Genomic DNA, 26,070 nt, shown 5'->3' with positions numbered 1-26,070 from the left:
CAAACCAAGAATAAGGTGTGCCTAAAGGAGATGGGAACAAATCTATAGAAAGAAAAGGAAAAGGTGAACTATTCCAAGGAGGATTTCATAATGGAGCCCTCTTGTGTAGTTGCCAAGTTCAATGGTGGGGAGATATAATGGTCAGTGGGTTCTTCTCCCGTGGTCCCACTAGCCCAACCCAACCCAACCCAACCATTTGGTGGTTGCTTTTGGAGTATAGTGAACCACACACCACCACCCCCCACTTTATAGAATGATGTGGGTTTATGCGATGAACTGTGAAGCATGTGAATGAAAGGATTTTTTAACACAAAGAAGTTGACCTATTTGTGCCAAGCAAAGCCATAAAGTTGGCTTAAAAAAAAAAAAGGCTTGTGAAGCTTAAAGCAACCCCTACTTAATACAATAATAATAATAAAAACTCAGTAAGTAAATGCTTTGAACTTTGTTGTCAAAATGGAATCACATAATATTATAGAAAGTGCCCTGTTGGGGATGCTCACTAGAAGCCGTCCACTACATTGTTTTTTCTCATTATTGCAAGAAAATATGTTGCTATGAGCCAAAACAGGCCCCTTACAAACCCCATCTCACATTTAGCTTTAAAAAAAATTGCATTTTTTTTTCAAGCTTCCAGGCAGTAGGTGACACAAAGCAGACCAGTTAACACATCCCGTGATTAATAAGGCAAATAGCATAAGTGAACCTTTTTTGGGACTCATCGAAGATTACAGATGAGATTAAATTTTCTTTTCAAAGATAACCCATGAATATGATTTTTTTTTTAATGGGTCGTGCATGAATAATAATGTGAGATCCCATCAAACAAATGATGAGAGTCACTGCCAGCAAGAGACCACCAACCTCAAGATACAAGAAGGCCCTCGCTCAGCATTGATTTTTATGTCAAGTTCCCTTTGGATTTGGAAGTGTGAGGGGCAAGGCTTGAGGGTCCCAATGGGCGGAACAATGTTTTTCTTGCTGTTCACTCCTCCCTCCACTCTGGCCCCTGAGCCAGTCTCATTTTAGAGCTTGTTGCAACTGGGGAAGTCCAGCAATTGACGTCCAAATGAGGACCATCACAATTTCTTTGAAAAAGAAAAAGAAAAAAAAAACATAACTTTAAAAAGGCATGTGCAGATATGCATTTGGGTATCAGGTTTCTTTGCTTCCCTTTGTTAAGGCTGAAAGGACCAGGCCTTCAATGAATATTCGCCACGGGGGCGGCTCCTACCAAACCTAACCATCAAGGAAGCTCTCATTACTGTCATCAGTCATTATATCAAGACTTTCCTGGGCCTCCAGAGGGAGATACGCGGCCCTGAGAACTCGAGTGAGACCAAAGATGGCAATTTTTTTTTTCTCTTCCTCTCTGCCCTGGGCCCATCTTTGAGATCTGGGGTCTTTTAAGTCGCTATGCATTTCAATTCTCCCCCCATCTGTTTTCAGCATCACTATCAAAACAACATACTGTCTCTTCCAATACTCTGGAGATTATGCAAAATGATGGAAAATAAACGAAGCTACCACTCAGAGAATTCTGAGTAGTTTCGATAAATATTATCCATGGTAATATAAATTTAAAATGGGGCCAGCAATAAATTATCAATTGGTTGTAAAGTGAAGCTCAATTATTAGAATTTCAACTGCAACGGCACTGAGGGCTTTACAAATTAATTCAATATGGTGTCGTCAGCATCAGAGCGAGCTATTTGGTGGGGCGCAAGCTTTTGGAAAAACATTAATTAAAAATTGACATTGGCTCCAGCTATTTAGGTCAAACCCAGAGAGTTAAGAAATTACGAGACAGAATCAACTTTTAGCTAGCATAATCTTAAGTCAGTGTGGACCTTCTGAAAGGCCATTCTAGTTACAAGGCTTGCCCTAAGACAACAGGGCGGCAATTTTGGTTGGGCACTAGGGACCACTTGGGTGTGCCTCATGTTCAACTTGGTGTTTCTTCCACCTAAAGGACCATAAAATAATCCCCAATACGTAACTAGCTTAATATGCCGAGATAACTAACCTGGAAAATTAGTGTACAATATTGAAACTACTAGCCTTTGGGGATCTAGACTTGGCATGTAATTGATGACTTTAGGGGGGTGTCTGGCATCCCTGTCAAATGATGCGTGATCTATGGCAGTCCCCTTGGAATCGCAATAGTCCCCAACCATCTACATACCTTCTTCCCCGAGAATCATTGATACGGGTCAAATTTTTTAAATTGATTCTTGAAAACTTCTGCCATCTTCATCTCATCTTCTTTGCTTTGCTTACAATTCCTCCAATCAGCTCTATCTGCCATGTTCAGCAACCCAGCAAGAACCTACAAAATGTTCCAAACACTCATCACCCTATGAGAAAACAGTTCAATGCCATTTACATTTAAAAGTACATAGAAGCCTATGAGACATAACAATTTATATTCAATGCAATTCAATACAATAAGTTGCAAGATGCCACATTTAACAATTGAAACTGGTATCTTACTTCGCGTCCAAATTGTACAGGGAATTTCTCATTATCCTCAATAGCATGTGACAGTATTGTGCCATCAGGGAGTTCCACATAGAAGAAACTGATTTTATCATCAAACTGTGCCCTCAATGATTTTCTCCCTTCAGAATCATTATTACCTGCCATCAAGAGAAATATTAGAAGAAGCCAAGTACAAACAACTGTAGACTGAACTGCCAATTCAAACTGAATAATATTACCTTCATACACATTGAACAAAAGTTGTATTTTCCTTTTTGGTGTGCAGATGTGGGATGGAGGGGAGATTGTATGCTGCTCAACATGCATATTATTTAGAACATGGAACAGGAAATTCTTTTTATTGCATGCTCATTCAGGTAGTCATGTATGTGCGAGTTATTTGTATGGCCTCAACTGCCAAAGTAGCTTGACACCCAAATCTCGGGCATATTGACATTCAAAAATTGAAGATTATAACTAGTTAAATTTTGAATGTTTGAATCATTGTAAGATAAAATATTTTGGAGAGTTGATTACACATCTGGAGGTGCAGCAACAAAGCGGTGTCAAGACAAAACAGATTACATGGAGAGATAGCAGTATCCATTAGTCAATAAAACTCAACTTAGATGCACTCTTATTAGAAAAACCAAACTTACTTTTGGTGGTCACAAATTGAAACCCCAGCTTTTCAGCAGCTAAAATAAATATATTTTTAACAGCAGAAGCCCTAGATAGTGGAATAGGAACAGCCTGCAAAAAAAGAATAGATTATCAAAATAAGCATTCACCAACAGAAGACTAAAAGAAAATCTACAAAAAGAGGAGGGAAAAGAGATTCTGCAAACCAACATAGAAAAGTTAAAGCTCCTCTGTGCTTATTGTTTACCGAAAAAATAAAAAATAAAAATGGTTTAAGGATTCTCTATGAAATTGATGAAAACTGATGTCATAGCATCCTAAATTAATTACTAAATATTCATTGTTGCACTTGCACAATGAACATATGAAAAAAAGAGGTCAACCCTGTACCCACATATTGTTCTGCATCCAGTGACCAAAACTGATGCAGCGATATGTTCACATAAAATCCATGTATACAGAAGCATTTTGACTAGGTTCTTGAATTTTCCAAAAACCACCAATATATTCCAACTTCTTTATCATAGAAATAAAACATAAATTTATTTCCAAACATTTTAACAACTACCAAACACCCTGAACAAGGTGAATAGTTCCTGATTTTTTCAAAAATTCCCCAAGTATTTGAAATGACTATGGATTGGAAACTCTTTGCTTATTTTATTACCATGCATTCACTTTCTAACTTTCAAGTTCGATTTAGGATTTATCTTCAAATTTTTCCTGATACCTCATTCCAATTCCTCATTACGTCATGTTGAGAGAGAGAGAGAGAAAGGAGAAAAACCTTATTCACATTCATTGTAATCTCTACTTACAATTGAGAGATATATATATACAAGGCTAGGAGTCCTAACTACCATACATGTGACCTATATTAACAAGGAAAGATAGTATACTATACATACATTATATTCAACACTCCCCCTCAAGCTGGAGCATATACGTCATATGCACCAAGCTTGTTACAAATATATTTAATCCTAGGACCTCTGAGAGATTTAGTGAAGATGTCTGCTAGTTGATCATTTGAATTGACAAAACTTGTAGCAACACATCCTGATGCGATCTTCTCTCTAATGAAATGACAGTCAACTTCAATATGCTTGGTCCTTTCATGAAAGACTGGATTGGATGCAATATGTAATGCGGCCTGGTTATCACAGATGAGTTTCATCTGTTCATCCTTTCCGAATCTCAACTCTTGAAGAAGATGTCTCAACCATATGAGTTCACATGTTGCCAAAGCCATAGCTCGATACTCGGCTTCAGCGCTAGATCTGGCCACTACATCTTGTTTCTTACTCTTCCAAGATATTAGATTACCTCCAATAAAAACACAGTACCCTGACGTGGAACGTCTATCTGTGGGTGAGCCAGCCCAATCTGCATCTGTGTAACCAACAACTTGAGTATGACCTCTGTTCTCGTACAATACACCTTGGCCTGGTGTACTTTTGATATATCGAAGAATACGGATTACGGCATCCCAATGGCTATCACATGGTGACTGTAGGAATTGACTAACAACACTCACAGGAAAAGAAATGTCTGGACGAGTAATGGTGAGATAGTTCAATTTACCTACGAGCCGTCGATATCTCCCGGGGTCTCCTAAAGGCTCCCCCTGTCCTGGTACAAGTTTGACATTCGGATCCATAGGTGTGTCTACCGGTTTACAGTCTAACATACCGGTTTCTTCCAGGATGTCTAAAGCATACTTCCTTTGGGAAAGGACCACACCAGAACTGGATTGAGCTATCTCAATTCCCAAGAAATACTTGAGTTTCCCCAAGTCTTTGGTCTGAAAGTGGGTAAAAAGATGTTGCTTTAGTTTCTGAATACCATCCTGATCACTGCCTGTAATGACGATGTCGTCCACATAAACAACCAGATAAATACACTGCCCCAAGGAGTTATGATGATAAAAAACTGAATGGTCTGCTGTACTGCGAAGCATGCCAAACTCTTGAACAACAGAACTAAAACGGCTAAACCATGCTCGAGGAGATTGTTTCAAGCCATATAGAGAGCGGCGTAACCTGCACACTAAACCAGACTCCCCCTGAGCAACAAAACCAGGAGGTTGCTCCATATAAACTTCCTCAGCAAGATCACCATGAAGGAAGGCATTTTTAATATCCAACTGATAAAGAGGCCAAGAACACATAGCAGCCATGGACAGAAGCAAGCGGACAGAAGCAATCTTGGCAACAGGGGAGAATGTGTCACCATAATCAGAACCATAAACTTGAGTATAGCCTTTAGCAACTAAGCGGGCCTTAAGGCGATCAACCTGACCATCAGGACCAACCTTAACTGCATAGACCCAACGACAACCAACTGTAGATTTACCAGAGGGTAAAACAACAAGATCCCAAGTGCCATTAGAGTGCAGAGCAGCCATTTCATCCACCATTGCCTGTCGCCAGCCTGGATGGGAAAGAGCTTCTACTCGTACCTTTCCGAACAGCAATGGGTAAGTCATTAGGAGAAGGCAGAGCCGGGGCAGGTGAAGCCGAAGGGATAGGAAGTGAGTCAGCAGGTGCCTCAAGAAAAGGGAGAGGAGCAACGACACGAGGGCGACGATGATAAACCTGAAGTGGTCGAGGGGGCATAGCATCAGGTGGGGAGACAATGGGAATGGGCAAGACTTCAGAAACAGGAAGAGACTCAGAAGTGGTGGAAAAGAATGGTGAGTCCTCAAAGAAGGTGACATCAGCGGAGATAAAGTACCGATGAGTCTCAAGGGAATAACAACGATAACCCTTCTGAAGTCTGGAATATCCCAAGAAGAGGCACTTCATGGCTTTGGCGGAAAGCTTGTCCTGTCCAGGAGTGAGAATATGAACAAAGCAAGTACAACCAAAGACACGAGGAGGAAGGAAATAAAGTGGTTGGTCAGGGAAAAGAAGGAGTGAGGAATCTGATCGTGTAAGACAGAGGAGGGCATACGATTAATCAAATAACAAGCGGTAAGAACAACGTCCCCCCAAAAACGAAAATGAACATGATTATGGAGGAGGAGAGTACGAGCTGTCTCAACAAGATGTCGATTCTTGCGTTCAGCTACCCCATTTTGTTGAGGAGTATGAGCACAAGAAGACTGATGAAGAATCCCATGATGAGACATAAACGAAGTAAATTGGGCTGAAAAATATTCCCTGGCATTGTCACTGCGTAACACACGAATAGAAATATTGAACTGGGTTTGGATTTCAGTATAAAATTTCTGGAAAATAGAGAATAACTCAGCTCGATTTTTCATTAAGAATAACCAAGTACATCGAGAATAGTCATCAATGAAAGTGACAAAATACTGAAATCCTAAAGTAGACGCAGTCCGACAAGGACCCCAAACATCAGTGTGGACAAGCTCAAAAGGAGACTTTGCCCGATTATTCAAACGCTTTGGAAACGAGACACGAGTATGTTTCCCAAGCTGACATGACTCACACGGAAGCGACGACAAAGTGGAAAAACGAGGAACCATCTTCTGGAACTTGGAGAGACTAGGGTGGCCCAGACGATTGTGAATGAGGAGAGGAGCATCAGTGGAAATGCAAACTGCAGGAGATGAATCTGAGGTGAGGTGATAGAGGCCTTGAGACTCACGTCCTATGCCAATCGTCTTCCCCGTACTCCGGTCCTGCAAGGTCACAAATTTATCAGAAAAGGTAATAGAGCAATTAAGAGTATGAGTGATTTTGCTGATGGAAATAAGATTAAAAGGACATTCAGGAGTATAAAGGACAGAAGTGAGAGGTAGAGAAGGCAAAGGAAGGGCCAAACCAATACCTTTAGCCACAGTTTGAGAACCATTAGCTAAGGTAACAGTAGGTAAATCAGAGGTAGTAGTAATAGAGGAGAAAAGATCCTTATTACCAGATAGGTGATCAGATGCTCCAGAATCTAGAATCCAGGGTCCAAGAGAAGATGTGTGGGTAAGGCAGGTAGAGGCATTACCAGGCTGGGCAACAGAGGCAATAGAAGCCTGAGATGTCTGAGATGCGGAGGAGCTCGGAGGCTGAGGCAGCGGAGAATCAGAGGACTGGGCCATATGGGCAGTGCGAGGAGGTCTTCCATGTAACTGATAGCAACGATCGCGAGTGTGGCCAAGTTTATTGCAATAGGTGCAATGAGGACGTTGGCCTCTACCTCGGGTACCACTGCGTCCTCCTCGAGAGGTAGTTTGAGAAACTAACACAGAAGAATCTGAAGCGCTATCAGATGGCAAAGTCTGAGTGGACGAGATACGGAGGAGGCGAGCAAACACATCATCCAAGGACGGAACTGATGAACTACTAAGAATCTGATCACGAATAGGCTCAAGATCCGGATGGAGGCCGATAAGAGTAAGGACCATGAAGAACTTGTCAAGCTGTGTTTGTTGAGCCCCAACATCAGGAGTAAGAGGCATCACAGTCAAGAACTGCTCCTTAAGAGAGGCAATCTGGCCAATATAAGTAGATAGATCCAAGTCCTGTTGGCTGAGATGGACAATAGCAGAAGCCACCTTATAAAGACGCTGGATATCATTCGTGTATAATCCTTTGGCCTGAGTCTAAAATTTAAAACAAGTTTTATAGGCCTGAAGATGAAGAAGAATTCGGGGATCAACCGATTGCCATAATACACTACACAACTATGCATCTATCTTCCTCCACTGTACGCGGTCGACCTCAGGGATATCTGCCTCCTGTGTAATCAAGTGATCCTCATATCCTTGACCCATAAACCAAAGTTCAACAGAGGCAGACCAGGAAAGATAATTTTCACTCCCAACTAATTTCTCCGAAGTAATCATAGGAGATCCAGATATGACAGAGGAAAAAATGGAAGCTTTAGTAGCCATATCCACTTATCTGGAGAATGAAGTATGTTTGGATCGAAGAGAGCCCTAATACGGCTTCAGATTGCAGCGTGGCACCACCGAAAAAGGGAGACGGCCTCAGATCGCGGTGTGGTACCACCAGAAAGGGAGAAGAACACTTCCCAAGGCACGTGCAGGGATTGGAGTGGAGAAAAAGTGGTCGGAGCTTCGCCGGAAAGACTGTTTGGAGGGCCGACGGAGACAAAAATCCCTAAAAGAGGTACGTGTAGGGCTCGGATGGGAGAACCAGGGAGGTGGGAAGGCTGATCGGCGTCAGGCGAAGCTGGAGGAGGAGGCGCGTCGCCGGAAAAGCTCTCACGAGCCCCCACGCGCCGGCGCGTGAGATTCAACCGCCGGACGGAAAATTGCGCGTGGCCGGCGTGTGGCTGCTCTTTTGGTGCTGGTGCCTTCACAAAAGTTGGAGATCTCCTCCAGGCGCTCCTTCTGGTATGGTCGGTGTTTGAAAAATAGGTCGCCGGGAAATTTCGCCGGAAAGTTCGCCGGAAAATTTGCCAGCGGTGAGTGGTTTCTAACGACGATCCGACTGACCGGAAAGTATTGGGAGATGGGGAAGGTGACCGGAAAGAAACACGGTCACCGGAAGGTTTCCCGGAGTTGATGACACGGAAAACAGGAAAGAATTAGGTTTTCTTCCTTGGCTCTGATACCATGTTGAGAGAGAGAGAGAGAAAGGAGAAAAACCTTATTCACATTCATTGTAATCTCTACTTACAATTGAGAGATATATATATACAAGGCTAGGAGTCCTAACTACCATACATGTGACCTATATTAACAAGGAAAGATAGTATACTATACATACATTATATTCAACACGTCACTAGGCATGGAAATATGGAAACAGAGTCTATATACATATTGGAAAAAAAGAAACATCTCAAACATATTTTTCCCGAAAATAAAAAATAAAAAGAAAATATTTACAATATACATAAATAAATGTTTTTTGATCGGCAATATATGTAAATTAAATATTAACTCACCTCAAAATTGATTGAGCTAATCACAAACCTTACAATGTGAATTTTGAGAACACAAAACCAACAGAAGAAACACATAAGATTAAGGTTTTCAGAATATTGACAACCATGTCAATGACAAAACCCACCTTCTCTTTCCTTTTCCTTTCTTATTTGCTTGGAATAAGTGCACTAAAATGACATCTTCAGTTGCTCTTAGTTCAACGAATGGTATCAAATAGCCATGTAGAAAACGTATGGAACCAAAACATTATCTAAAAATCTTTGAGTAGTTTAAACTTGAAGTGAAAAAGGGACTTCAATAAGAAATTTGTGCATTCATAAGAATGAGATAGAAAGAAACAGAATAGAGAGGGGGTTGGGGAGTGGTAACAATTATATCAACTTGTAAGCAACTCAATAAATCCAAGGGGTGGAAGAAGATGGTTTGTTGTGGAGTCTAAATCTTTTGAGTTATTGATTGATGATGTAGGAGGAAAGTTGAGAGGGTGCATTTGGGAGAGATGCAGAGGACTAACCTCTTGGATCAGATTTGGGGATGCAAGCCTTAGTTGTTTGTTGGCTGGAGTTGAGACTTGCTGTAGAGGTAGTGTTGATAGAAGTTGGTCCCTCGTCTGGGAGGAGGAGAGAAGGAAGTATAGTTTGGAGCGTCGTTCAAATGAGGCGGGAAGATTTCTCCTTTGCTCTGTTCGTGATCTAGAGGCAAAATGTTTTTGCCTAATTTTTCCAGAAGGGAAAGGGTTGTTTGGTGGTTGGAATATTTTGGCAAAGAAGTTGAGAGAGGTTGGGGTAGTTCCCACTGGAGGTTTAAAGGATCCTTTTTCCATTGAGGTGCTTATGAAGGAAAATGAGCTAATACCAAGGACCTATGCAGATGTTGCAAAATCGAAAACGGATAGGTTAGGAGATAAGGTATGGCTGGAGTTGGGAAGGAGGGAGATGCATGGAAGACTAGAGCAAGATCGCTGTTTAGTGGGTAGATGGGAAAATGTTTCGACCCCTTTCCCCGAGTTGGATTTTCTGAAAAATTAGGTTGTTCAAGCTTGGCTCCTCAAAGGGAGGTTGAACATAATTGTGTTGGGAAGAGGACTCTTGCCTTTTGAGTTTGAGTTGTTAAGTGAGGTCGAGCGTGTTCTTGCCAGAGGGAAGAGAAGGGTGAAAGAGAATGTCTTATTTATGGAAAAATGGTACCCGGAGGTGGGGTGCTTTTGTAATGGAACCAAATCTAATGAGGCTTGGGTGAGAGTGGTGGGTCTTCTTCTTCATTTTTGGAGCCGCAAGGTGTTTAAATTGATAGGTGATGGTTGTGGTGGTTTCATAGCAGTGGACGAAAACACGGATTCTATGGCAGAGTTGCAATGGGCTAGAATTTTGGTGAAGGTGGTTGGTAGGGACTTACCTACCTCTGTTCAGATTGTGGTTGGGTCGAGATGTTTCTCAGTCCATCTGTGGTGGGAATCCCCGCCTTGGTTTTCTCAGGAGGTGCCGACGGGAAGGATTCTTAGGGAGGGGGTTCCAGTGGTTGAAGAAAAAGCAGGAGGAAGACCTCGTGTCGCGTGCAGTGTTGGAGAAGGAGGTTCAGTCCAAGGTGCAGACTGGAGTACAAGTTGTGCCGCCCTGTGGAAGTTCTTCAAAAAGTGCTACAAGCTTTTCCTCTGACTACTCTGCAAAGGGGTATGGTCCTAAGGGGATTGATGGAGAAAAAAGCCTAAAGAATAGGGGTCAAGGTGCAGGAGGTGTAGCCAAAGTGGGTGGCCATGGTTCTAGGCCTGAAGAACTTAAAATTGGGACTGCTCTTTGGGAGGCCTAGAATAGAAGTGGGCTAGGGGACGGTTGTCACGAGACTGCTAATGTGGAGGCCCCACTGCAAGGGATGGATAGCGAGCCAAGGCCCATCCTGTTAAAAGGATGGGTGTTGGGTTGTGAAGAGAGGCCCTTCTTCCTGAAGGCTTCTTTAGTGGGCTGCGTGGGGTTGTCCGAAATGGGCTTTGGGCCTGGAGTAGGGGGCTTAAAAGGAGATAGGGCTCTTTCCTCTTCGGCGGTGGTGGAGATGGAAGTTAGGGCTTCAGAGGAGGATTCGCGCGCTCAGGTTAGAGAGGATAACGGGCTCGCTTGCTTTCTCGAAGGGGCTATGAAGGAATCGGAGGCTCTTACGGCGAACGCTAGAGCGGAGATCACTGATGAAGCGTTGGTAGTCGAGGCGTCCAGGTACGAATCCTTTCCCACTATCTTTGGGGGGAATCGAGACATCTTCTCTTCTTCTCCTTCCTCTGGGTTTGATCGGGCTTTGGTGGTGGGAGATTTTTCTGGCTCGGGAGGGGTGGACATCGTTGAAGAAGTTGGGTTTCAGGCACCGTTGTGTGATGTGTTGACGGATGGAAGTTCGTAGGTGATGGAAACAGAGAGGGAAAAGTCTTTGGTTGAGATTAGAGTAAGGAGGAAGTTGTTGAGCCCGAGTTTGTTGAGGCAATGCAAGAAAGGGAGGGTTTTGGCAGTAGTTGGGATGATAGTAGTCTGGCAAATTTTAGCAAATCTTTGGGGTTTACGACAGAAGGTGTTGAAGGGGAAATCCTAAAATTGCTTCTAAGATTGAAAAACATAAGAGACCAAGGTAAGAAGCGGGGAACTTTAGGGACGACTAGGTTTGATCGAGAAGTAAAAAAGTTAGAATGTTCAATTAATTATGACGGAGTGAGCAAGAAGAATGGTACGGACAAAAGAGGAGGGGATAGAGCTCTGTGTTTTAAATGAAGATTAAGATCTTATCTTGGAATGTTCGAGGGGTAAATGACAAAAATAAGAGGAAAATAATTAAAGCTTTAATAAGTTCCCAAAAAGTGGATTTGGTATGTCTGCAAGAGACTAAAATGACAGAGATGTCTTTAGGGGTGGTGCGTAGTCTAGGAGTGGGGAGATTTTTAGAGTGGGGAGCCTTGAATGCTTGGGGTGCAGCGGGAAGGGTGGTAGTTTTCTGGGATAACAAAGTGTTGGAGTTGGTAAGGATGGATGTGGGTCTTTTCTCCATTTCCTGTTGATTCAAAAATTGTAAAGATGGTTTCGTATGGATTTTTTCAGGAGTGTATGGTCCTACTATGAAAAGATATAGGGAATTTTTTTTAGAAGAGTTAGGGGCCATTCGCAGGCTTTGAAATGACCCTTGGTGCATTGGAGGAGACTTCAATATGATCAGATTTCCAGATGAGTGTAAAAGAGGAGGGAGGGTGTCTCCTTCAATGAGAAGATTCTCGGAGGTGATCAATGATCTGGATTTGAGGGATCTTCCTCTTTAGGGGGGGCCCGTTTACTTGGAGTGGTGGGTTGAATAGCCAAGCCATGTCAAGATGGATCGGTTTTTGGTGTCAAAGGACTAGGAGGGCCATTTCAATGGGCTGGTGCAATGTACTCTTCCTAGGCCAGTGTCTAATCACTTTCCCATCCTGTTGGATGGGGGAGGGGGCCAACCCCTTTTCGGTTCGAAAACATGTGGCTGAAGGAGGAGGGTTTTAAGGATCTGCTAAAAGGGTGGTGGCAAGGTTTAAGTTTTAGTGGATCCTTTAGCTTCATATTTGCAGAGAAATTAAAGGCTCTGAAGGCTATTTTAAAATTTTGGAACAAGGATGTTTTTGGGAAGATAGAGGTGAATAAGAGATTGGCCTTGGACAAAGTGGCTTTCTGGGATGATCAGAAGAAGTTGCGTTCTTTATCTCTGGAGGAGCTGGAAGCTAGAAAGAAAGCAAAAGGGGATTATAAGAAATGGGCTCTTATGGAGGAGATTTCTTGGAGACAAAAATCAAGAGAAGTGTGGTTGAGGGATGGTGACAGAAATACGGACTTCTTTCATAGGATGGCCAATTCCCATAGAAGGAGAAATTGTTTGTCTAAGATTAAAATAAATGGAATCTGGTTAACAGAAGAGTAGGATATTAAGGGGGGTGTGGTTAGTGCTTTCAAGAACCTTCTGACAGATCTTGGTGATTGACATCCATCTTTAGAAGGTTTGGAATTTGATAGAATTGACGTTGAGGAAGCAGCTAGATTGGAGGAGATATTTACAGAGAAAGAGGTTTTTTTCGCTCTCTCAGATCTAAACAGGGATAAGGCTCCTAGTCCAGATGGATTCTCTCTTAGTTTTTGGTAGTTTTGCTGGGATTTTGTGAAATAAGAGGTTATGGGTTTTTTGAAAGAGTTCCATGAGCATGGTAGATTTGTAAGGAGTTTGAATTCCACTTTCCAGGTTCTAATTCCAAAAAATCCAGGCGTGGAGGACCTTAGAGATTTCAGACCGATTAGTTTGGTGGGAGGTTTGTATAAACTGTTGGCAAAAGTACTAGCTAATAGACTTAAGAAGGTAGTAGGAAAGGTGGTGTCTTCAGCTCAAAACGCTTTCGTTGAAGGAAGACAAATTCTTGATGCTGCCTTAATTGTCAATGAGGCAATAGACTCTTTGTTGAATCAGAATGAGAGTGGGGTGTTGTGCAAGTTGGATATAGAGAAGGCATATGATCACTTAAACTATAATTTTTTGTTGTTTGTGATGCAAAGAATGGGTTTTGGGGAGAAGTGGACTGGTTGGATTTCCTGGTGTATTTCCACAACAACGTTTTCTGTTTTGATCAATGGCACCCCATCGGGATTCTTCAACAGTTCAAGGGGGTTGAGTGAAGGGGATCCATTTTCTCCCTACTTATTTGTGATCCGAATGGAGGCTCTTAGTAGACTCATATTTAGAGCAGTGAGGGGGGGTATCTTTCAAGCTGCAAGATAAAGGGAAGAAGTGGTGATGGGGTTTTGGTCTCTCATTTGTTGTTCACTGATGATACTTTAGTCTTTTGTGAAGCTTCCCAAGATCAGATGACTTACTTAAGCTGGTTGTTGATGTGGTTTGAAGTCATCTCAGGTTTGAGAATCAATTTGGATAAGAGTGAAATTTTGTCGGTGGGGAGAGTAGAGAATCTGGAGGTTTTAGCTCTTGAGGTTGGTTGTAAAGTGGGAAAGCTGCCAACTTCTTACTTGGGGCTTCCTTTGGGTGCGCATCATAAGTCCGTGGCTGTTTGGGATGGGGTGGAAGAGAGATTTCGGAAAAGGCTTACCATGTGGAAAAGACAATTTATCTCTAAAGGAGGGAGAATCACCTTATTCAAAGCACACTGTCTAGTATGTCTATCTATTTGATGTCCTTATTGCGGATTCCAAGAGTGGTTAGTTCAAGATTGGAAAAGATTCAAAGGGATTTTTTGTGGGGAGGGGGTGCTTTGGAGAGGAAGCCTCATCTAGTAAAGTGGGATACTGTATGTTTGGACAAAAGGAAGGGTAGTTTGGGAGTTAGACGACTTTCTACTCTCAATAGGGCCCTTTTATGTAAGTGGAACTGGCGTTTTGTGAATGAAAGGGAAACTCTTTGGAGGAATGTCATTAGTAGGAAGTTTGCGGAGGAAGAAAGGGGTTGGTATACTAGAGAAGTTAGGGACGGTTTTGGAGTAGGCTTATGGAAGGAAATAAGGAAGGAAGGGTCTCTTCTGCAAAACAAAGTTGTATTTTCTGTGGGGGATGGTAGAAAGGTGAAATTTTGGAAAGATAATTGGTGTGGGAACTTCGCTCTTTGTAATTCTTTTCCCTCTTTGTATGCATTTGCGTCTTATAAAGAGGCTTGGCTAGTGGAGTTGCGGGACTCTTCGGGAGAGGAAGGGGTTTGGAGCCCTAGGTCCTCTAGGCCCTTCAATGATTGGGAGGTGGAGGAGGTGGAGAGATTATTTTCAACAATCCGGGAAAGGAGGCATAATCCTCTTTTGGAAGATAGAGTGTTGTGGAAAGAGACTAAGGATGGGATTTTCTCAGTTAATTCTCTTTATAGTGCTCTAGTTTCAAGAAGTATTGTTTAGTTTCCTAATAGCATTATTTGGAGTCCCTGTGTTCCTACCAAAGTGGGTTTTTTTGCTTGGGAAGCCTCTTGGGGTAAGGTGTTAACTTTGGATCAACTTAAAAAGAGGGAGTAGATTTTAGCTAATAGATGTTTCCTTTGTTGTGTGGAAAAAGAGTCTATCGATCATATTCTTATTCATTGCACTAAGGCAAGAGTTTTATGGGAGTTATTGTTTGCTCTTTTTGGAGTTATTTGGGTTCTTCCTCTTTTGGTTAGAGATACCCTTCTTGGTTGGCGTGGTTCTAATATGGGCAAGAAGTGTAGAAAGGTGTGGAAGGCAACCCCTTTGTGTCTTTTTTTGGGCGGTTTGGAGGAAAGAAATAGGATTGCATTTGAAAACGAGGAACTTTCGATTCATAGGTTGAAAAATTCTTTTGTATGTAATCTTTGGTTTTGGACTAAGTCGGTTGTAAATGAAGGTCCTCTTCCTTTATTCAGTTTTTTTTATTGGTTGGGTTCTAGATGAGGGCTGGTGATTTCTGTATCTCCTCTTCTTTTGTTCATGCCTTCTGGCGCCTCTTGTATACCCCCTGTATGCTTTTGGGTCAGCCTTAAGGTGCCCTTTTTCTAATATATTTTTTTCTCTGTGTCTTTACTTATCAAAAATAAATAAATCCAAGACAAAAGGTTGCCATCATTTCATTAAGCATATGTAGAAGACACTAAAAGCAAATTTCTTTTACCTGAATATTAGCATGAGTGCCACGTTTGAAGATCCACTCAAAGAAAACAACCTCCTTCCCTTGTGTCCTGAAATACATCTTCAAACTCTTCTGAAATCTATCTAGCTCTATCTCGCACTCCGGGGGCAAAGAAAGGGTATTAGCTGAATGCTCAACAGGTATTACCAGTACTTGGTCCTCAACAAGTGGGCCTTTAGCTAGTGCACAGTAGTAACTTTCTCCTATGCTGATGATTAAATGTGATTCCACATCAGGGCTCGACAAACAGAACCAACAGCGTTTTGACCTGAAACTTATTTGCAAGAAGAATCATTACTTCCAAGCAATGGAATTAAATACAATGAAAAAACCATAACTAAGAAAATAAGAAAATAAGCCGATTAAAATTTGGAAAACCATCAATTATCTAAGAATCAAAATAATCATCAATTTGCATTGACTTGTCTCTCAGCAAATTAGAAAGATTGATTAGATCAATGAAAAACCAACCTGCTAGACTTGGCATTTTCAGATCCAGACCTCCTGCTAGCAAAACCCTCATCTTCATCCTGTAAGCTGTGCTTAAAGTTGCAATCTGGACCCCTTTCACATTTGCCCTTGTTAATAAAATCAAAACAAACCCCCCTCATGTATTGTTCCCTTGCTTCTGTGTCGTGCAGAAAGTTGCATTTGTTCCCACGTGGACAAGACCCAGAAGATACAAATTTAAAACACAGCTTATCACCATCTCCAGCTCCATGTTTTTGCCGTTTTTGGGAGACATCATAACGCCAATATTGTGTGTCAGAAATACTGTCACTTGGTCTCTTTGTTGCTTGATTAGTGGGAGCTGTCTCTTCAATAATTTTATAAGGAAATAAGGTAGTATTTGGTGGCTTCATGGAAATCTCAGCCGAAGACATCGTAGATGCTGGAATGGGAGAAATGGCATGAATAAATTTCTGAGAAGCAGAACCAGGAACCAAAGGTTATAGAATGCCTACAACCTAAATCTAAATGCAACAAAGTAAAAGTTGAAGTGCAAGTCAGACATATTTATTCAAAAAAAGCACAACACATTTGAGTTAGTTCATAGTTTGGACTGGGCAGAATATTCAGAAGCATAGATTCAAGAATGTAGTTAGCCTTGAAGAAAGGGCAAGAACCAGAAATAAAAGAACAGTAAATATGAAGGCAATGGGGGAAGTAGCACTCATCCAAAGGTAGGTGCTTAAAGCAATTGAAACCCCATTTTTTGTTGTTGGGTTGGGGGGGCACTAAGCAGAGGACTTGAAAATATTTAAAGGAATCTTTTGGAGTAAAATAATAAGATAAATCCCATGTTTTAAATTTGGTTTCCATCCAATTGGTTCAACACTTGTGATTTACATTACTTTTCTCCTCCTTTTATCATAATCCACCATGCTTGATGCCAATGTGTATATTTTATGTTTCTCTTATTATCTACTTTTCATATTGTATCCATTAATTAATTGATTGATCGCTAAAGTTGTCTCCACTGGATAACCTAACCCCCGGATCTATCTTTAGTTTGCAAATCTATACCTTTTTGAGAGTTATTTAAGATCTTCTAGGATCCCAACCACTTAGGATTTAATTTCTTATTTATTTTCCCTTTTAAAAAAATAAAACAAGTAGTGAACTCGAAATCAAGGAAAAAGTCAATATCAATTTCCCAAATAAATAAATTCAAATAAAGTAAAAAATAAAAAATAAAATAAAAGTGTGTAGCACCAATGCTTTGCAAGGTCCACAAAATAGTGACTTGGTTGGGGATGGTCAAAAGGTCAAACCTTGAACACAAGTGAGACATATTTGACAATTGATTAATTAGTTGATAGGTACTCTCCCATGTGCCTCTTTTGTATATTACTTTATCATCTTCTTTGGTGTGAGCAAGTTAGAACTATGATATATTGGATTTATATTTGGGTGGATAAGGTTCCAACCAAAGTTGCTTTTTTTGCTTTGGAGGCCACAAGGGAGAAGATCCTAACTTTGGATAGGCTCTAAAGACGGGGCTGACACCTTCCTAATCGTTGTTTTTTGTGTGGTTGTGAAGAGAAAAATGTAAATCATATTCTTTTACACTGTATAATGGTCAGGGTCCTCTGGGAGATCGTCCTTACCTTGTTTGGGGCTCATTGGGTGTTCTCAGAGATAGTCAAAGAGGTGTTACTTAGTTGGAGGGGCCCCTTTGTGGGGAAAAAGAGGAAAAAGATTTGGAATTCCATCCCGTTGTGTATTTTTTGGACGGTATGGAAGGAAAGAAATAGATTAGCCTTTAGGGGGGGCTCTTTAGCTATACAGAAGTTGAAAAATTTTTTTGTATGTAATTTGTGAAGTTGGGCTAGGGTGTATATGGGAGAGGAGTCCCCTTCGCTTTTAGGTTTTTTAGAATGGCTTGCCGTTCCTTAAGGGGTGGTGAGGTTTTTGTTCATGTGTTTTTGTTTCTAGGCTGCTGTGTATACTATTTCTAGGCTGCTGTGTATACTACCTGTATGCTTTGTGGCTTTCCGCCCTTTAATATATTTGCGCTCATTTATCAAAAAAATATTTATTGCATAACCGTATGACTTCTTGTGTTCTCTTTTATATCTTGATTGTGCACTACTTGCTTTTTTTTTTTTTTGGTAAGTAAAAGAGTGTATTAATAAATGCTGAAGGCACACAAGAATACATAGGTCATATACAAAGAGCACTAAATGAAAAAAAAAAAAAAAAAAAGAGGAAAGAGGGTACACAAGAAAGAAAAAAAAAATACTCCCTTCCTCATCCAACCCCCAACCAATCTATGAAATCAAGAAAAAAAAAATACTTGCTTTTTCATTTAAGCTAGTGCATGTGGAGCACATATATCGATCCAATTCCGAACAACCAAACTTCGCCAATTTATTCCTTGTACTCAGAATGTTGATATATTTTATCATTTGAGATATATTACATATGTATCATTCAAAGGTGTATGTATTATTATTTAGCTTGGTTGGGGTGTTTGGTTGTACCTTTGATTGCTTTTTTGACCAAGCTGGCCAATTGGAAGGAAGTTAAGATTTGGGCTACACAATTGGTGCATTCAGAGAGGTGGGGAAATCCTGGTGACCATCACCTGACACCATTGTTGGAGGATTTCTTTAGGTTCAAATGTGTACTAGCTGATAGTTGCATATGGATGGTGTGATCTTTGGAAGACCTATATAGTCTTGGACCAACACGGATACATGTGTGTTAGTGTTGGTTGTTGCTTTTCCTTTTCTTTCATGATTTGATAGGTTGGTTTGGCAGAATGGTTGAATGCATTTAACACCACACACTGTACACCCCTAGAATGATATGGTTGAATGTGAGTCTCATAAGGTGCACAAACCAACAAGGAGCCTACACTTACAGGACACTCCTCTAGAGATAATAAAGCACCATGGAAGTGATGATCCATACTCATGTGGAAGTCCTCCATCTCTTCGGAGGCATGCAATAAAGTATGCACAATTGATGGGTGTGACTTTTTTGCTAGGGTCCCTTTGCAGCCTACCTTTTAGAGACATCTTCACCCAATAAGATGTGAACCTAGAACCATGACTAAATACTTGCCCACACGTAGGTGCAGTTGTGTACAAGTTTGCAGTAGCAGCACAACAAAGGTTGAGCAGAGCAACATGGATTGAGGATTGATTCAACCTTAATATTCAGAGCAATGAGTCATCAGGATTGGGTTGATTAGATAGGTGAGACAATTATGACATTGAATTTTTTATGGATTTTGAGTTATTTATTGTCTTGGTTCAATACATCGAAGGACCATCCTTTATAAACATCTTAGTCTCCAACCAAAGAAAGTAATCAATTACCCATTTTGGATTATTGATTAAAAAACTTTTTCAATCATACCTGTAACTACTTGTATATTTTATTTATTGTACACATTTATTGCCTTAAGGTTTTTTATTGTATATCCAAAATTTGGCTTGCCATCTCAGAACCATAAGTCTCATTTGTATCATATGTATGCAGATTAAAAATTTAAGTCTCATTGAGTCAGCAGAAATTTGAGTAACTAGTAGCTGATACTGGTACGCTGATTGAAGCTGAGGATACAGCAGATATGGTAAACAAGCCATGATGGAGAGTTGTGGCCTAGCATGTGCAAATGAAGCAGGCCTCCAAGAATTAAGCACCAATAACTCCAAGCTCTCCCTTCCAGTTGATAGAATCCACCACCTTCTTCCCCTTAGGATTGGAGGAAGAAGCAGTAGTCTCTGTCCATAACCCCATAATGATGCCCTCCTCAACATCAAATTTCGCCTGAACCAATGATATGAAGTCTTGGAAGGGGATGCTCATCAAGTGTCTAGCATATCTTGGTTGTAGATTCCTCAAAACCATTTGAATCCAATTAATCTCCTTGGGCCTTTCAATTATTTCTACCACATTTGACCTCCACCTTGAAATGAATGCTGCTATGGTCTCATTACGAAGCTGTTTGGTAACCTCCAGCTCCCTCCTAGTCACATATATGTCACTGTTAAAGGTGTACCATGTCAAGAACTTATGGGTCAAGTCCTCCTATGTCTTGATCCTAGATGACTCCAATGAAGCAAACCATCACTGCATGGCTCCACTTAATGGCACAAGAAATAAAGTGGTCAACTGGGCCTCATCCAATCCATGGGCCCTCATCACACAACTGTACAGTCTAAGGTAGATCCTAGGACACCCTATCTCACTATATCCCTACATCTTTGGCATCCTGAACTTTATAGGCAAGTTGGCAGACAATATCATATCTATATCATCCCAAGTCATCATGTGCCCATCAGACATCCTCAATCTCCTTAAATACCCTTTCAGTTTCTTTACTTAAGCCTCATGCTCTACCAACCAGGGATCCTCCATACCATAAGCTACAATGGTTGCAGATATCGGTAATACTGGAGCTGATGGAACCATAACTTCTGAATGACAAATAAAATGGAGGGGCACTGCAGACTGAACAGCTTGTGGAGCCTGTGCTGGGGGTACTAAAGGGGGTGGCGGTGCAGTCTCTAAACTCTCATGTCAGGAGTGGGGTTTAAGGCTCTAATCTAGTGGCCTCCACCTTTTCCATCTCTGAGCTGGCCCAAGCAACATCTCATGCATGCAGTTAAGGTAGCGGCTATAATCTCATCAGACATGGTGTCAATGTCTTCAATACTCAAAAACTGATCTAAACTAACTCTTATCAATCCACCCAGTAATCTTGCCCAGAAAGATCTAGCCAGGTGTTTAGAACTTCACTGCTGACTCAATGATTGATACAAACAAGACACATAGTTCTGGGATAGGAAGACAAATTTTGAATATACGATAAAAACCTTTTAAGTCATAAATGTGCCCAATAAGTAAACACATAAAGTGAAACTTCACTCTCTAGCCAATACTATTCCACAGAATGGAGTGGGTCATTACAAAAGTAATTGATAAGGACTAGAATTAATATTCACAATAAGTTTATTATCATATCAAAGCAATGACAAGATGGTGGAAATTGTAGAAAGTTAGTAGAGAATGAGAATCAAAACCTGTTTATCTTTATTTCCAACAGGAGCAAGACCTAAAAAGCGGGTTACGTGCACAGCATCAAGATTGGAGTATGGTTCTCGATCATAGAATATGCCCTTTGTACCAGCAATGTGATAGCTATTGCACAAGACAACCTCTGATCAGAACAATTACTAATTTTTCATACTACAAATAGTAATCAACATACAAATTTTTCAAATTGATCATAAAGTAGATAGAAAGCAAATAAATGGAAAAATTTCCAAATATCAGCTTCTGCGCGCTCAAACAAAATAGAAACAGCAAAAGAATGAGGAGCAAGAGTCACATCATCAAAATAATCCATCCAAGGTGACGTTACACTAGCCTATTGTATCCGTGGTCTCCTATGATAATAAATTTATCCCTTCGTTTCAAACTCAAATCAACAAAGCCTTATCTCAATTCTTTAAAGTAAGCTACACCAATCTTCCTTGCCACTCCAGTCTATTCAATGTCTAGATAATGACTGCAAATATCCTCATCTTCTACACATGGAAAAAATGCTAATTCACTTCACAGTCTGGGTCCTCCCCCCATGTCACTTTCAAGCTTGGTGAGAACTACTAAACTACAATTTCCCAGAACATTGTTTTTTAAGTGATTCCTAGAAAAAGCAAGTAGCACATATGTTAGTTGCCACCCTTACTTCCAGACCACTGAACTGATGGGTGCAACTTTTTGCAGCACATCTGCAACTCAAAGTTTTAAACAAATTAAAAATACAATTAAACTAGAGATGTTCAACACAAGGATTCAACAAAAGAAATAATAATGATGATACATGCTGAATGTAATACCAGCTTGATGCTTACTTATACACTCACATAATTCTTATGGCAAATAAGAACTAAATTGGAATACAAAAAGGGAACCTAGTTTACAAAATGCATGCACAATGATGATCATGCTGAATGCAATACCAGCTTGAAGCTTACATACACATTCACATGATTTTTATGGCAAATAAGAACTAGATTGGAAGACAAAAAAGGAACCTAGTTTACAAAATGCATGCACAATAACCTATCATCACTTACCGAGGTTTAATTTCCCCTACTAGCTCCGATATGGCAGAATCACAACCTGATGAATCTGAGATTCCTGGAGGAATATTAGATGTAACAGCCCCTTTTGTGACACCACTGGGCCATTCATTAGTGATATCCAATTAAGAAAAGCAAACTCATAACAAACTAGATATTAAGGAGTTAATTTCAAGGCAAAGAAATGACCAAGGCTTCAAGGATATGTTAAGAACAAATCAACTATTCCAGACTCATCTGCCAATGCCCGCAATGCATCAACATCATCTTGACTGTATTTTCCAAATTGCTGACCATCCAATGAACGCCTACCAGAAATGTAGACCACAGATAACCCTGAATATAATTACAGAAAATCAGATAAGAAAAAAAAAAAGAAAATAAGAAAAAGGCAAATGCAACACCATTAGCATGCATCCCAGGTAAAATAGATTAAATAACTTTCAGGAAACCATTCAATGATGTTTTCTCCATACTGGTATCGAAATTATGAAGTATCAACTAATCAATTACAACAATAAGCAATGGGCCATACTCTTTTGTCTAATGCTGTTGAAATGCAAACTGGTATTCACTATAAACTCCGGCAGTTTGTGAAGCAGTTGACTAAATAGTAAACTCAGAAGCAAAAGAGCCAAACTCATCAACTTAAATAAACTAAAGCACTGTTGTTGGTCTCTAAAAAAATGCCCAAACTTGTCAACTTAAACAATCTAAACCCCTTATTGGCCGTCTGAGAAAATGCAGTAAAAGAAACCAAATGAACCGTTTTAAATCTTATGCTTTCCACAATCCAAACCACGAACGCTAGAATTCCTTGATTAAGTAAGCCTAATAAAACTAAATAGGAAGCTATTGAGCTTTTCCTTTTTCACTATCCAAAACCACAAAAATCATACGGCCTGTTTGATAATGGAAACGAGTGTTATTTTCTGTTTCCAAAACCACATACAAGGAAAATGAAAGAGGGGCATTTTTGAAAACTGTTTTCTGAAAATGATTCTCTTTTAGAAAAAATTTAAAAGAATCGAAACAGCAGCATGCTCATTGTTACATAGTCCCAACTTCTTTTTAACTTTCTCTCTAGTTCCTTGAAACCAAACAGAAGCTAAAGCATAAAGCATTAAAAAAAAAAAACTCATAATTCATACCATGGAGTGTGAACTTGCCACTGCCTTTCAACCAATACAAATTATCACATATCCTCAAACCATCCATCTTGAACCCTAGATTCGCCGAATCCTTGGAAGCGGCCGAGAGAACTTTGGCCGCACCGATTCCGTAGTCGCCGATAAAGTACGTCGGAAGAGGAATTTGAGAACGTCCTTCAATGTAGTCCATGAACTCCAGGAGCCGCTCCGGCGAGTCCGGGAAGAACTGGCCCACACAGAGAACCGCATCGAATGGACCAGCTGATTTGTTAACCTAATTGAACAATCAAAATCAATAATAAAAAATTGAAAAAAAAAACCCTAGGATACAGACATATATTTATGTAGAGAGAGAGATGACCGATAAGATTCGCTTAACGAGCTGGTTGAGGCGGCCGAGAACATCTCCGCAGAGTAGAATTCTGGGAGGAGCCATGAGCGAGGGACACTGAGCTCAGACTCTCGGAGAGGTGTGATGAAAGAGTAGGGGTTGCGATGGGCCGGACTCTATGGGCAGGCCCGCTTGGCTTTGAGTTTTTAAGTTTGGGGCTTCACTGAAAATCCAGGCCCAGCCCAGTATAGCTGAATTTGTTGTACCTTTGGTACCACAGCTTCTGCCATATTCGTCAATGAAAAGCCCGGAAAAAAATGCTGATTTTTTCCATATTTATTTTATCGTGAAAAAAAAAACTAAATATAATTAAAATTAATTAAAAATTATATATTTTAAAAAAAATTTAATATTTACATACAAAATAAAAAATAAAAATAATGATTTTAAAAATACGATTAACCACTCTATTTCTTTTTTCTATTTAAGTTGTATTTAATTAAAAAAAAATTATATCTATTTAATTAATTTTATTCAAATAATTTAATCTTTATATTTTAAAAATAGTTGTTTGAGCATTCCTTTTTTTTTAATTATTTTTTAAAATACTTTAAGAGGATGCATTAAAACACTTTAAATTTGTTTTAAAAAATAATAATAATAATATTATTATATAACCATTATCATTATTTTTATTGCTTATTATTATTATCACAATAATGATTTATTATTAAAAAATAATGTTAATATTTTAATATAGCATTATAAATAATAATAATAATTTAAAGATTTCTTAATATCTTAAAACATCAAATGCCTAGGGTTCCTAATTTTCTTTCTAAGGCATTAACCCCACGTGCCTTATCCTGGAAAAGGGCTCCCCATGGTCCCTTTGAATTTCACATTTGGGGAGTAAGAGGACAAAAAGGGTGTAGTTGGATTCCACCAAAGCGAGAATTGATTGGGAGAAGTGGGGTCTGCAAAAACTCAGGTGTGAACACTGAACAGTGACCCACATGGGGTTTGGTCCAATTGGAGGAAAATGCTGAATTGAATACACACAGGAAGAGGTCATTTTCACGAAGGATTGGCTCATTGTTTATTAGGTTTGCATGCTTCTCTGTGGCTGGTGTGGTCTCTAGGGCAGATAGACTTTACGGAAAACTCTCTCTTTTGGTCAATGTAGAAGCAGACCCTGCAACAATAAATTGATGTTTCTTGGCTTGTCTCCAAAGGCCCACTATGGATGATAAGGACCAAGGATTTTTCTTTGGTCTAATTCAATGAGCACATCACATGTCTATTAGAGATTTTCAAATGTCTATCTTCCAAATGCGCTAAGGTTGATTAATCTTACCTTGGTTTCACATGGGTTATTTATAATAAAGTGGGAGGTGATAGGATTTTTGACTATGAATGATCCTCCAATATTAACTAAAATTTACTTATCTCATGACATGATTTATATTGTTTGATAGTATTAGACATACTCATTCGGTTTGAATCTACCCATTTAACTTGAGCTCGACCCATTAGAATAAACTTGACTTGGGTTTGAAATCATTTTTACCTAACCTAGCTCACAAGTCTGTTCGACTTTTCAATAACTTCAAAATATTGTTTTATCATAAAATATTATGTAATAAGTTTCTTTGAACTACTCCAATTCGATATTTAAAGTTTAAGCATTATTTCAAGTAATTAAGAAGTAAAATTATTTTTATCATTTTATCTGAAAATCAATTGTTGTCCTCTTAAATTTGTTTTAAGAATTACTATTTGGGTAACTTATCTGTGGGACTCCACGTCTGTCTAGGGCAAATCCCTTCCTCACCATAGCAGCAGACGACCAAAATGTTATTCAAACGTCATTTAAACAATAAATACTAATAATAAATATTGAATTGTTATGACAAAAACATTTATGAACGAAAAATGCCAAACTTTAAGTCAAAAGATTGTTATTCACAAAGCCAATTATTGATATTTAAAACAATAAAAACATATGTGAAACACTGCAACTTGATCAGAATAAATAGTCATCAAACATTGAAATTCTGATATAAAAAAACTCCATAGAAAAACTATCGTTCGTCTTTTCTAAGTACTAACTTAAATTTCGGGGGCCCAGAATAATCATTTAGACATACCTTGTTGTAGATACATTCATCGTTCACCGACACCACCTCCAAGCTTAGAAATTTTATTATTACATCTTATAACAATTTTGCATCATTGAGGAAAGATAAAATATTTTGACATTCAATATCATACCTATAAACCCACTTTAAAAGTCATCATTTAGGTGATTCATTTTTGTACTTACCGACTGTAATTGTAGCACCCCAACAACATTGATTGTTAT

At 39.8% G+C, this 26,070-nt stretch overlaps 1 protein-coding gene across 5 annotated transcripts; it reads right to left on the bottom strand.

The window, feature by feature from the left end:
- Positions 1-1,791: 1,791 nt before the first annotated feature.
- Positions 1,792-23,853, bottom strand: LOC100259266 (zinc finger CCCH domain-containing protein 64). Of its 5 annotated transcripts, XM_059740873.1 has the most exons (11): positions 23,736-23,853; positions 23,375-23,648; positions 22,432-22,559; positions 22,218-22,339; positions 21,159-21,276; positions 16,090-16,541; positions 15,766-15,892; positions 15,601-15,678; positions 3,141-3,234; positions 2,494-2,639; positions 1,792-2,329 (listed from the first exon to the last, which is right to left on the bottom strand). In XM_059740873.1, the coding sequence occupies exons 1-11, from the start codon at positions 23,808-23,810 to the stop codon at positions 2,201-2,203; spliced, it is 1,743 nt and encodes a 580-aa protein (XP_059596856.1). In that variant the 5' UTR covers positions 23,811-23,853; the 3' UTR covers positions 1,792-2,200. The 5 variants fall into 5 exon arrangements, with proteins under 5 accessions (XP_059596856.1, XP_059596854.1, XP_059596855.1 ...); XM_059740871.1 differs by having other exon boundaries at positions 15,601-15,892; XM_059740872.1 differs by having other exon boundaries at positions 15,601-15,886.
- Between the last annotated feature and the right edge of the window lie 2,217 nt (positions 23,854-26,070).

This window comes from Vitis vinifera, chromosome 11 (genome assembly GCF_030704535.1).
Source record: "Vitis vinifera cultivar Pinot Noir 40024 chromosome 11, ASM3070453v1".
Taxonomy (NCBI): Eukaryota; Viridiplantae; Streptophyta; class Magnoliopsida; order Vitales; family Vitaceae; genus Vitis; species Vitis vinifera.
The sequence above is the reverse complement of the archived record's forward strand: the minus strand, read 5'-3'. Positions and strand labels throughout refer to the sequence as shown.

Coding starts and splice junctions, on each gene's coding strand:
- LOC100259266 (XM_059740871.1), bottom strand. CDS start 23,810: ATGGCTCCTCCCAGAATTCTACTCTGCGGAGATGTTCTCGGCCGCCTC. Junction 22,340..22,431: donor GAATAGTTGATTTGTTCTTA/ACATATCCTTGA, acceptor TAATTGGATATC/ACTAATGAATGGCCCAGTGG. Junction 21,277..22,217: donor GTAGGGGAAATTAAACCTCG/GTAAGTGATGAT, acceptor CTTGTGCAATAG/CTATCACATTGCTGGTACAA.